Source organism: Rhinoderma darwinii, chromosome 2 (assembly GCF_050947455.1).
Source record: "Rhinoderma darwinii isolate aRhiDar2 chromosome 2, aRhiDar2.hap1, whole genome shotgun sequence".
In the NCBI taxonomy this organism is placed as follows: domain Eukaryota; kingdom Metazoa; phylum Chordata; class Amphibia; order Anura; family Rhinodermatidae; genus Rhinoderma; species Rhinoderma darwinii.
This window is the reverse complement of record NC_134688.1, coordinates 330808362-330821193: the sequence shown is the minus strand read 5'-3', so window position 1 is coordinate 330821193 and position 12832 is coordinate 330808362. Positions and strand designations below refer to the sequence as shown.

Below are 12832 nucleotides of genomic sequence, written 5' to 3'. Positions count from 1 at the left end.
AATATATGCCGTAAAACTCTTTTAGTGGGAATGGGATTCATACATTGTCCTATCTTTTTTCTTTATGATGACCTGTATATGTTCATCACAACATTTTATTTATCTTTCTTTTATTATCCATATTATTTTGATTTATATTTTTTCAAAATGTTAAAACTCCTAGGAATTAACTAAGTAATTATTTGGGACTTATTTAGTTATTTAGACAATTTACTGATACCTGCGAGTAGAACTGTTCATATATACTATACTCTGTCTCAACTGTTTAATAAAGGAAATGTTATACCACATTCTGTCAAGTTATTCTATTTCCATGCCATTAAACAAGCCACTGCTTACCTTATGCTCTCTTCGTCCTCTTCTCTGTTGTTGCTCAATGAGATCAGATGCTGAAGCTGGTGGAGAGGCAGCTCTCATACTTCGTATTACTTTAATGCTATCTTCTGGAAGAGGTGGAAGCCCTAATAGCTCTCTCTTTTCAGCTTTCATTTTCAGTAAATCTTCAAATCCACCCAGAGTGCACTGTAAATAGACGAATGATAAAGAATACGCACAAAACTAACAAACAAAAATATATACAGTCTATGGATGTCACGATACCAGAATTTGGACTTCGATATCGATACTTCGTGTAGTATTGCGATTTCGATACCAATTCCATACTTTGCCAACAGTAATAATAATAAAAAAAGTTCTTCCATTTTCTGATGTGAGGCGCGAGGTGGGATTCTGAATTTAACCTCCATTTGCCTCACATTAATAGTAATTAACCCCATCATGTTTCTCAGTCATAATGGGTTAATGTGTGAGGTACATGATGGGGTTAATTACTATTAATGTGAGGCACATGGAGGTTAAATTCACCACATCTCGTGCCTTACATTAATAAGTGAAATTTTTTTTTATTTTTTTACAGCGTACACATCATAAATGACGCAAACAAATTGTTGTGCAGGTTATTACGGCCGCACCAATACCGAATATGTGTATGTTTTATGTATGGAGACTTATTTTAACCCCTTAGTGACCACTAATACGCCTTTTAACGTCATTCACTACTGGGCTTTAGGCTAGGCTGACGCCTTTTCACGTCAGCCTAGTCTAAGTCCTGCACGGGTCTCCCGTGCAGGCTGGTGCCCGGGCTCTGCTGTCTGATGACAGCTGAGCTCCTGCTCCAACGCCCGCGATCGAAGTTTACTTCGATCGCGGCCGTTTAACCCGTTAAATGCCGCCGTCAATAGCGACCGCGGCATTTAACTTTGTTTACAGAGGGAGTGCGCTCCCTCTCTCACCCATCGGCGGCCCGCGAATGCAATCGCGGGTCTCCGATGGGGTGTCATGGCAGCCGGGGGACTGATAAAAGCCCCCAGGTCTGCCCTGGACATATGCCTGTTAGGACGCGCCGGAGGCACGTCCTAACAGATTGCCTGTCAGATTTACACTGACAGGCAATAATGCTCTGGTATACGAAGTATACCAGAGCATTATAGCAGCGATCCGAATATCGCACAGTAAAGTCCCCTAGTGGGACTAATAAAATCAGTCATCAAAGTGAAATAAAGATTATTAATAAAAAGTACAGTAAAAAAATAAATAAAACCATTTTTTTCCATAAAAAGTGGTTTTATTTAGTAAAAGTGTAAAAAAAAAAAAAAAGTACACATATGTGGTATCGCCGCGACCGTAATGACTCCATTAATAAAGTTAATATGTAATTTAAACCGTAAAGTGAACACCGTAAAAAAAAAACGCCAAAAACTATGGCGAAATTGCAATTTTTTTCCATTGCCCCCCAAAAAAGTCATAATAAAAATGAATCAATAAGTCCCATGTACCCCAAAACAGTACCATTCAAAACTACGTCTTGTCCCGCAGAAAACAAGCCCAAAAAATCACTACATTGATGGAAAAATAAAAAAATTACGGCTCTTGGAAAGCGACGATGCAAAAACAAATAATTTTAGTTCAAAAGTGTTTTTATTGTGCAAAAGTCGTAAAACATAAAAAAACCTCCACATATGTGGTATCGCCGTGATCGTACCGACCCATAGAATAAAAGGTAACATGTTATTTACGTCGCATAGTGAACGGCGTCAATTTAAAAACGCATAGAACAATGGCGGAATTTCAGTTTTTTTTTATAATCCCCCCCAAAAAGGTTAATAAAAGTTAATATAAAAATTATATGTACCCAAAAATGGTGCCATTAAAAAGCACAACTAATCCCGCAAAAAACAAGTCCTCATACAGCTATGTAGACGAAAAAATAAAAACGTTATAGCTCTTTGAATGCGACTATAGAAAAACTAATAAAATAGCTTGGTCATTAAGGCCTAAAATGGGCTGGTCACTAAGGGGTTAATGTTTATTGTAAAAAAAAAAAAAAAAAGGCGTATGTGTATTTTTTTAAATTTAATACTACTTTATGTTTTTACTTTATTTTTAAACGTTAATGTACTGGCATATATCTATATTACAGTAGGAAAAAGAAAATCCAGCGCTGTGTTTGATTAAAAAGGAAAATTGTTCCCAATTTTATTGAAAAAATGGTTAAAAGTTACACGGAGACGCAGTCTCAAGGTGTATATATAGCGGGCTGGATGACCTTGGCCTACGCGTTTCGAGCAAGCGTGTTGCTCTTAATCATGGCAAAAAGGATATGGCATATCCTTTTTGCCATGATTAAGAGCAACACGCTTGCTCGAAACGCGTAGGCCAAGGTCATCCAGCCCGCTATATATACACCTTGAGACTGCGTCTCCGTGTAACTTTTAACCATTTTTTCAATAAAATTGGGAACAATTTTCCTTTTTAATCAAACACAGCGCTGGATTTTCTCTTTCTTTTTCCTGATATACCTACCGCTGGCCGTAGCGGGGATCCGTGCGAGGTGTCTGGAGACGCAACTACTGGTGAGCTGGAGGTCTCCTCCTTTCTTTACTATAATCTATATTACAGTACATTAGCCTGTGTACAGATAGTACACAGGCAGTTGTTACCACATACTTAACAGGAAATATGGTAAGACAGCCCTGGGGTCCTTCAAAAGACCCTGGGCTGCCTGCCCATATATGGTATGGCCCTCGATCGAGTCACAGGAATTTCCGGTGACGCGATCCAGGGGTATCCCCCTTTTCACTTTCCCCTGAATGCTGCAGTCCGCTGTGATCGCAGCATTCAGGAGAATAGCGGCGGAGATGAGAGGTTTCTCTGATCTCCGCCGTTAGAGCGGGGCTGTGGCTGTGTAATACAACCATTGCCCCACTCCTGACAGTAAGTACGCGCGCGGTCAGCATGAGGTGATGGGGCTGGCGCTAAACCAATGAGCGGCGGCACAGGCACGGAAGACAGAACACGGGGGTGTTTTGCAGTGCGGCCGCCATGTTCTGTCTTCAGTGCCGGCAATCATTAGTGCAGTGTCGGCAGAATTACCTCATCCTGACGGCGCGCACTTGTCAGGACTCAGGAGCGGGGCAATATATGTATTACACCGCCACAGTCCCGCTCTCATTCATTCCTGTGTTACTATACTGAGCTGTGTGGCCGCACAGCTTAGTATCGAAATACATGAAACAACGGTATCGAACCGTTTGGGGATGCAAAGTATCGAAACAGTATCGAAGTTTCGATGCATCCCTAATACAGTCATAAACTTACCAACACTGTCTTCCAGAGCAGCAACAGCACCTTTTTCATAGGAAAATGTGGAGCTTGACCACTGCAGAACTTTGTGACCATCCCAAAAAGCATCACTGCAAATGGCTCATTGTTATATCCCGGGGATCCTACATTAGAACAACAATACAAAAAAAGTGATTAACTCTAAAGAAAAGTAGGCACCTCTTATAATGTATAGAAGCAGGTGAGTTATCCTAAAATGAAATACCTAAATCATACTAATTGGAAAGGTTAGGTTCTGTTCACACTACGGTCATATATTTCGTTCTTAATGGAGCCAAGCCCTGGATGACTGATTAATTTGGAACAGATCCAACAAATCCTAATGGATTTCACGAACTTCTAATTTGGTGCCATCAGGTTTCTGGTGTTTTTATTAAAAAATACCAGTTCCGATAGAACTGAAAACACCCTGAAGGTGAAAAGAACCTTATTGCAACCACCTTCTTCCAGCTCTTTTAATTTAACTAGCATGTTCTGACAACAAAGGCTGAGACTAAAAGACAATGATTTTACTGCCATTTTGTTTTAGGACTACAGCCGCCTTAGCTTCATCTTGCTTAGGACAAATACTGTGGGGCCTGATGCACAAAAATTATCTGTGGAGCTTACTGCAACCAATGAAATCACTTATTTTATTTGCAAACCTGCTCTGGGAAAAAGAAAGCTGAAAACCAATTGATTGCTACAAACAGTGATTTTCATTGGAGCAGTGAATGGTGAAAAGAAAAAGCAGCTAAGCAAAAGACAATGCTTATAGTCTTATTAATACTCATCGTAAAATTATTCATTGGGTGGACACAGACCATTGGGGTATATGCTGTTGCCACTAAGAGGCTTAACATAAAGAAATGAAAAAAAAGTGGCCCCTACTACAAGATATACCCGGCCCACAGACAAGGAGCTATTCAGTCTGTCCGCAAGCAGTAGGAGAAACAGATAATAGGTAACAAAATGTCAAACAATACGGCAAGAGAGCCGCCATTCAGAGACCCCCCAGATGGAGATCACAGCGACCATAAAAAAAAAAAAAGAAGAAATACCCAAAAAGGATGACAAAAGGGAGATTTTTCTCACAAAAGGTTCAAAGAGAGCCGACTGAAATCCCAAGAAGGAATCGGCGGAAGATAAATGGGAACCACGTGGGCAACACCCTGCAGAAAAGTTGACGTCAGCCTTAGAAGCCAATGGGCGACTGAACTAGATGGAAAGCGCAGACAACTGCGCCTTTAGGTAGACAAGTGCCAAATCTTGATTCAGAACACCCTGCAGAAATTAAAGAATTCTGGATAGAGGAAACCGCAAGGGGCGGAAGACTGTGACCCTTACACCGAAGAAATTAGTCCTTCCAGGTGTGATGGTAAATGCGGGCGGAAAAAGGCTTCCTAGCCTTGAGCATAGTGAGTATTACCACTCTCCGAGAGACCCCAAGCCCTTAGAACGGTGGCCTCAACAACCACGCCATTAAATGTAGAGACCTTAAATTCTGATGGAAGAGAGGTCCCTAAGAGAGAAGATCGAGACGGAAAGGCAAGGGCCACGTATAGACAATGACGCGGCCAATAAGAATGTCCGAAATCCCCTCTGACTTGAGTCGTCTGAGGAGACAAGGAATAGGAGGAAAAATGTACAGGAACCTAAAGTCGGACTATGGCACGAGAGCGTCCATGGCGCAGGCCTACGGATCTTGGGCTCGGGAGAAGTAGGGATTAAATCTGGAAACCATCAGGTCCACATCGGGTTGGCCACATCTGAGACATATTTAGTTGAAGACATTCTGGTGAAGAGACTACTCCCTGGGGATCCACTATTTCGCGACTAAGAAAGTCCGGAAATCCAGTTTTCAACCGCCAGAAATGTGCACTGCATTTAGAGCAGGAACGTGAGTTTCCACCCAGGCCAGAATCGTTGTGACCTCAGCCATCAACACCACGCTGCGAGTGCCGCCCTGGCGATTGAGATAAGCCACGGCTGTGGCATTGTCTGTTTGAACCTTCAGACAGCGATGATGTCTAGTGCAGCAGGCAAAGAAATATGGCTCTCAATTCCAGAAGGTTAATGGGAAGGGAGGATTCCTGTGGAGACCACAGCCCGAGTCGTGACGTCGTTCCGAAAAGTGCCCTCCCCCATTGAGACTAAGATTCTTGGAGAGGATCAGCAAGTTCAATGGAAGGAAGGACCCCAGGGAACGGCCGGAGAGGATATCCACCACCGAAGCGAGCAACGGAGGAGAAAAATGAAGCGCAGATCCACCGGGAGAGGATTACCTGCTGAAGAGGGCAGATGTGATCACGATTGAGGCCACCACGATCCCAAGAACCTTAAAAGTAGGGACACAGTAAAGTCGGAGCAGCTGTCCCCAACAAAGAATCCCATCCTGAAGGATCGATAGTCGTTCCAGAGAAAGGAAGACTTTCACAGAGCCAGTGTCCAAGGCGATGCCCAGGAACACACTTTGTTGGGAGGGAGACCAGAAAAATTTGGTGTAGTTAATAATCCAATCAAACTGACTCAAGGTGTATAGAGTGATCTGGAGCGCCGTTTCGTTGTCCTCCCTGGAGGGAGACTTGATCAAAAGGTCACCCAGGTATGGGATGACGGATAGCGCCCCGCCCCCCGTTCCGAAAGAGTGGCATCTTGAACAAAAAAACCTTCGTAAAGACTCTCGGAGCCGTGGCTCGACAAAAAGGGAAGAGCCACAAATAGGTAATGATGGCACAGCACTGCAAACTGCAGGAAGCACAGGCGAGTCTGGCAAATAGGAACGTACAGATTATATGTCCTTGATGTCTATTGAGGAAAGAAACTCCCCCTGTTCCATGGAAGCGATCACAAATCGAAGGGATTCCATCCGAAAAACGACAGACCCGGACATGTAAGTACAGACGCTGGAGGTCCAGGATGGGCCGAACCAAGCCCGTCCTTTTATGGTACGACAAAAAAGGTTTGAGTCAGTGGTACCGGAATGATGACCCCTTGAAGAAGCAGAGAGTCGATTGCTCAAAAAAAAAAAAAAAAGCGGCAGCCCTAGAGGGGGGACTATGGAAAAGAGGACTGTAAGAAATGCTCTGGAGAAAGGCTAGTAAATTCAATTTTGTATCCAGAGATTACCACTACATGAACACAGGTGCCCGGAATGAGCGAGAACCAAACATCCATGAAGTGCAGAAGCCTTAAAGGGAGGTTTGGCCTTCTGATCCTGCTGAAACTCCGGTCTGGAGGACATCATGTTGGAGAAGCCACGAAAAAGACAGAAAATGAGGACCCATCCCTTTGAGAGTTGCATGCCATTTGACCCCGTTTTGGGGGAGGTGAGTGTTTTTGCCACCCGTAGCCTCTGAGATGATCTCCTCCAATTTGGTTCCAAAAAGACAGGAGCCTGAAAAAGAGAGCGCAGTCAGGGACTGCTTAGAAGCCGTATCAGCAGACCAAGCTTTAAGCCAGGTAGTCCTGTGGATAGCAATGGAAGAGGACGAGGCCCGAGCTACGAGACAGGCAGCGTCACGGGCAACCTCGCACAGGTACTTGGACACATAGGAGACAAGAGGAGACAGATCCACCAGTTCCTCGAGAGGAGGAACCGAAAGTAAGTAGTGACGGAGTATGTGCATCCATTCAGTGATATGGACAAAAATTGGGCCACGGGCATAGTCAGAGGTCTCATAAGCAGTTTTGGCAATTGAAGGGGAAGACACTGAATCAGTGACCTGTAAGGTGTCACGGACAGCTCTAATAAGCAACTTCACAGAAGTGTGCAAAGCGGCAGATCCCTAATCATCCGAATCAGAGTTGGAATTATACAGTTCATCCTCCGAAAGAACCTCTTTAGTGATTGAAGAAGTACCGGACCTCACATCCGGTGGGATAGGCGAGACAGAAGATGCTGGTGAAAGGCAAGCAAAAGGACCTGGTCAACTTTTGTAGTCTGTCACGAGAGGAAGACATGGACGTAGGGTCCAGATGAGGACGGCCAGAACAATAGTCCATGGGAGGAGGAGTAGGCATCGAACCCAATTCGAACTAAGTGATATACGCTAGGTTATTAACAATTCTGAAAAGGGAATGGGCCCATTCCGGGTCCAGATCAACCATACCGACGTGAGCGACACCAGTGGTAGAAGGGGTGCCGGAGCCGCAGGCGTTTGTTCAGGAGGCCAGAATGCATCACATAGGGAAGCAGACGGACCACAAGGAAAGTTAGTACTGCATTTGGAACATGCATAATAAATTGTAATGGTATTCTGGTGTGAGGGTTCTCCCTTTCGGTCAGACACGGCAGTAGAGGGGGTTACTTAAGCACACACTGCACTAGTGGGAGTAAAAAAAACAATAGAACCACTTAGTACTGCAGAGCAATAGATACTCCCTTTAGGGAGTAATGGTTGCCTTCACCTAGTTCTGTTAGGAATAAGAACACACTCCTGTTCAGTGTAAACTCAGGGACTGAGGCTAGGGCACTTGTAGGTTAAGGAGAAAAAGGCCAAGAGCCAGTCCTACTCAGTTTCAGAGTGTCTGATGTCCCTCCTGAAGCAAAGATGCAGCAGAACTGGTCAGGAGGTCCTGTGTCCCCAGCAGCGTCCGTACAAATTCAGGTGAGACAGAGCGGATACATACTCCGCCCCTGAACCACCGCGACTAGCCAAACAAAAGGAGGCCGATTCCCAATGAGGGGATAGTGTAAAAAGTCTGCTAGAGTGCAATTGGATGAGAGGAAGGCCTGCCCCCGCGCCGTAGTTGGACAGTACAATGTAGTAAAAATGGCTGGTGAAGATAGTGCTGGGCATAGTGAATAGGGAAAAATGGCGCTGCCGGTAACAGGCCGGTTGTAAATGGCATTCAGCAGCAATAAAGACTTAAAGAGCCCTGAAAATTTAGCTACCGGCGGGAAGGTCCAGTGAACCCAAAACTGTATACAAGTGGTGGCCCTGGTGAAGGATGGGGTTCAAGCTCACACCATCCAGATCAGCGCTATCCTTCCTCCATTTCCTAGATGTAACCGGAGCATCCCCTCAGTGTTTCACCCCTTAACTAAGGAGACACTGGTGGGAGAGGTGTTCCTAAGGCTGGTAGGTGACAGAGGAGCTGATGCTCTTCTCCCATATAGGTAGATTGGACAACAGCGCAATTTCAAAATGACACTGTTCGCTTGCCAAGGAGTGAACAGAGAGACTATGTCAAACCAGTGTCCCATCTTATATACACTTTTTTTATTTCTTAGTGTCAAGACTCCTAGGGGCAATAGCTTATAACCACGGTCAATGTCCCCCATGTAACGAACGAGAAATAACTATTTTATTATACGGTGACATATGTCATGCATAAGTCCCCATGCAAAAAATGAAAACATGGTCTATATATTTTTTTTCTGTGGTGGCCCACTGTATAGGACAGACATTTTCTAATTCAGTTAAAAAAGAAAATAAGGAGTATACCGACCTACCCAATGGATGCCAAAATGACACTTTTTAGATCTATAAGATACACACAGCTTTCATGGCGCATACGTGTAACCTACAATGTAAATGCAGTACGAACGTAGTCTTACACAGACGGCCATATATGTGAATGGCCACCATGTAATAGTACATTCCCCTTTGCAGAGCTGGCTACCAATTCAGAAGTCACCATACCAAATATATTTACCTGAATTTGAGTCGTTTAACTATACAACTTGAAGCATACCTAACCTTTCAGGTGACTTTTTAGAATAAGCTGTCACATGTGTGTACATGAGGAATACCACTTTATTTTATGGCTTGTATATGGGATTGTTCAACAGTTTTCCCCTCTGCAAGCTCTAGCTCCCACTCTAACTGGATTCATGTCTGCCATACTTTGCACGCATAAGAGCGCATAAGAGAAGAGAACATCCTGCTCTCCTATCTCTTTGCAGCACACCCTCAAACAGAAGCAGAATAGAGGACATCACACAGTAGTACTGAGCAGTGCAGCTGTGAATACATCACTGGGGTGAGAAAGAACACGTACTAGAAGCTGCAGCTGCATCCCTGTGTGCCTCTATCTGCCTCTCTCTCAAGCTGCTCCTGCTGCCTCCACCACCTCCCCTCTACATAGACTTCTGTGGGCAGCTGTAACTTGATCCCTCAGTGTCTGTCTCGTTCAGATTTTATCAGTGAATGACTAGTGAAGGAGGCAGGGAGGGAGAAGTGCCTGCTTACTGGAGAAAGTGGCATTTTCTCTAATAGGATATACTACAAAGTTTCTTATATTCGCAGGCAATATTGATTTATGCAAAGTTTGTTAAACGGTTGGTGATCATTTGAAGCTCGGGCAAGAGAGAACCTTCTTTTTGTAGTGAGTGATAAATCGCTGTCCATAGGAATGCATTGAGTAGCTTGAAAACCTCTTCAAAATTTCTCCATTCGAGAGATTTGCTAGCGATTTCTTTTTAGTCACTACATGCTGGGATTTCAGAGCTACACGCCTTCTCTGGAGAGATTTTGAAGATATTTTCAAGCTATTCAATGCATTCCTATGGACAGTGATTTTTTTTTATAGTGATATAAATAGTCCTTGCATAATGCATAATTACAGACAACGATTTATCGCTCACTACAAAAGTCTAGGCCTAGACCCAGCCTAAGTATTTGAAGGCTTAATGTATTTAGCAATGAAAAGAATGTAGGCTCTGTTCACACTGGTGACATTGGTTCCCATGAATTTGTTTGGCGAAGGATACTTGTACATCTTATTGACTTATGATTGATATGCAAGGTTTTTTTTTTCCTTTAGTTTTTTTAGCGAAAAAGCAACAGGCAGGTGTTGGAATGAAACCTAAGGCCAGTGTGAACAGAGCCTTACAAATATACTCAGAGACTGCAACCTCTTATTTGCTAAATCACATCTGATGTATTAAAATTGATCAGACAGTTGTCTTCATACCTAGCTCTGAACGGAAAGTTTGTCTCATGATTTTCCAGTCCTCGCTATCAGCTTCACCTTCCTCACGCAAAGTGTCCACCATCAGGTACATGATGTTCAAAAGAACACTGAAATGCAATAAAGCGGAAAGCAATGAAAACCTCTACATTCTTCTGCAAGATGAAACCAGAATACAATACAATTCCAAAGTATTAGGCAACTTAGACTCCCTTTACCGAAGATCTGTGCTGTCCGCCAGAGAAATTGCGGGCTTCCTCACTGCATTACTACAAGCTGCACTGTTCCTAAAAGACAACACAGACACATTCACATTAATCTGATGTAGACCATCATAGTGATCTTCAGTGTTTACATGCAGTCCGTCCCCCCCATTAAATAACCTACAGTACAAAATTCTGACATTAAATAAAAAAAACAAGGATTTTCCAACACTCGGGACAGATCAGTGCCAGAATATCTGGGCATTCTGACCGGTCAGTGAACCGGATTCACATGCGGCCTGCTTTACACGTGTGTGAGCTGAAGATTCTTTTTTTTTTACACTGTACTTAAATTGCAACTTTATTTTAGCAAGACTGCAAAGAGTGGCTTGGCCTGCGTGCCGATGTGTGTGCTTCCTCGTGTATGTGCTTTATTATCTTCTGCTTAAAGGGAATGTGTCTCGAATTAAACTTTTTTTTTTTTTAAGTAAGTTACTTATTCCGTAAAAAAACACCCTGTCGGAACATAACGCTGTATTTCCTACGGGCAGACATTTGGAGGCGTTCTGCTTCCGATATTTCAGCCGTTTTTCAGGACGTTTGCGGCACGAAAAACGGCTGAAAACACTGCGTGTGAACATACCCTTAGAATGATGAAAGTGAAGTGAATGACTTTTCAGTTGACCGGTTCACACGGCGTAAATTTGACACGTTTTTGTTTTGGCGCATTTTACATGCCTCTCCTGCTAAATGACTTTATCCCTCCATCCTGCTGGCAGTCTCCCCCAGGATCACCACCCAATACTGCTGAAGGTCTCCTCCATTATCACTACCCAATCTTGCTGACAGTCTCCTCCAGCGTCCCCATACAATCCTGCTGAAAGTCTCCTCCGCAGTAAAGGAGACTGTCACACCACTCTGTGATAGGAATAACCATCTGCTGCTGACAGTCTCCTCACTGACCTCCTGCTGACGGATACCTCACCTCCTCACAGTCCGCACACCGTCCACACTGACAATACATCTAACGACAGGGGAGGGGGGACCGCCGGGGGTCGCGAGAGCGAGAGCGAGAGACACACCTTACCTGCAGTGCAGCCGGTCTTCATAATGGCGCCTGCTATCTCCCTACAAACAGCTTCTCTGCTGTGTGACTTTGAACTGCATCTGCGCAGTACAGAGCCAGAAGGCAGATGCAATGAACGGCTCACGTTCGTTGTGTCCTATGCCCTGTGCTGCCGTATTCCATCTCTGTATGTGTCGTTAAGAGACACACACACATGAAATAAAACATGGCAGCCCCCAGCACAGTAAGAAGGAGTTAATAAAAAATAAAAAAAACATTGTGTGAAAAATTAAATAAAGTCAATATAATATTTTATTGAATAAAAACACAAATTAATAAAAAAAATCATGACACTGTCCCTTTAAATGGTCAAAATGAAAATAAAAGAATTTATAAAAAAACAATGTGCAAATTATGCAAATTGATATACACTGAAATACAATAGTAACTTTATTATAAACAGTGGAAATCAAGAACATGATAATAAGAATATGAAGCTTATTCACTGAATAATATATTTTGAGTTTCAAATCATAACCATTTTTGAGATCCCTGCCCGCCGTCAGTCAATGGACAGATTCTCTTCTTAGGCCTTATTTACACGAACGTGTTAAACGTTCGTGGGACGGCCGTTGAAACAGCGCCCGTCCCACGGACCTATATAATTCATGGTCGTTCATATTGACCTATATAATTGTGGCTGTTTACACAGCAGTTGTTTCACCGCCGCGTGTGAAGGCTCCGTGGGAAAATAGGACATGTCCTATCTTTTCACGAATCACGCATCCCTCCATAGACACTCAACTATGGGCGATGCGTGACATCGCGTCCCGCAGCGCTGAGCACGGATGCACCTCGGATGCAGTTTTTCACGTCCGAGATGTGCAGCGTTTGTGTGAATCAGGCCTTATAATGTGCTGCTCTGCAGGTGCAAATCTCGCATGAGGCAAGAGCTCTTCTGCACTTTGGCGAGCCGGGCACACGT

The 12832-nt window shown here is 43.7% G+C and overlaps 1 protein-coding gene across 1 annotated transcript in view; it reads right to left on the bottom strand.

Annotated features, from left to right (window-relative positions):
• STRIP1 (striatin interacting protein 1) overlaps positions 1–12832 on the bottom strand; it is a 45380-nt gene that overhangs the window by 23717 nt on the left and 8831 nt on the right. The window contains exons 6-9 of the mRNA XM_075853664.1: positions 10797–10865; positions 10582–10688; positions 3658–3785; positions 340–522 (exon numbers count right to left, since the gene is read on the bottom strand). Coding sequence (XP_075709779.1) covers positions 340–522; positions 3658–3785; positions 10582–10688; positions 10797–10865 — 487 coding nt within the window. The remainder of the gene's footprint in view (positions 1–339; positions 523–3657; positions 3786–10581; positions 10689–10796; positions 10866–12832) is intronic.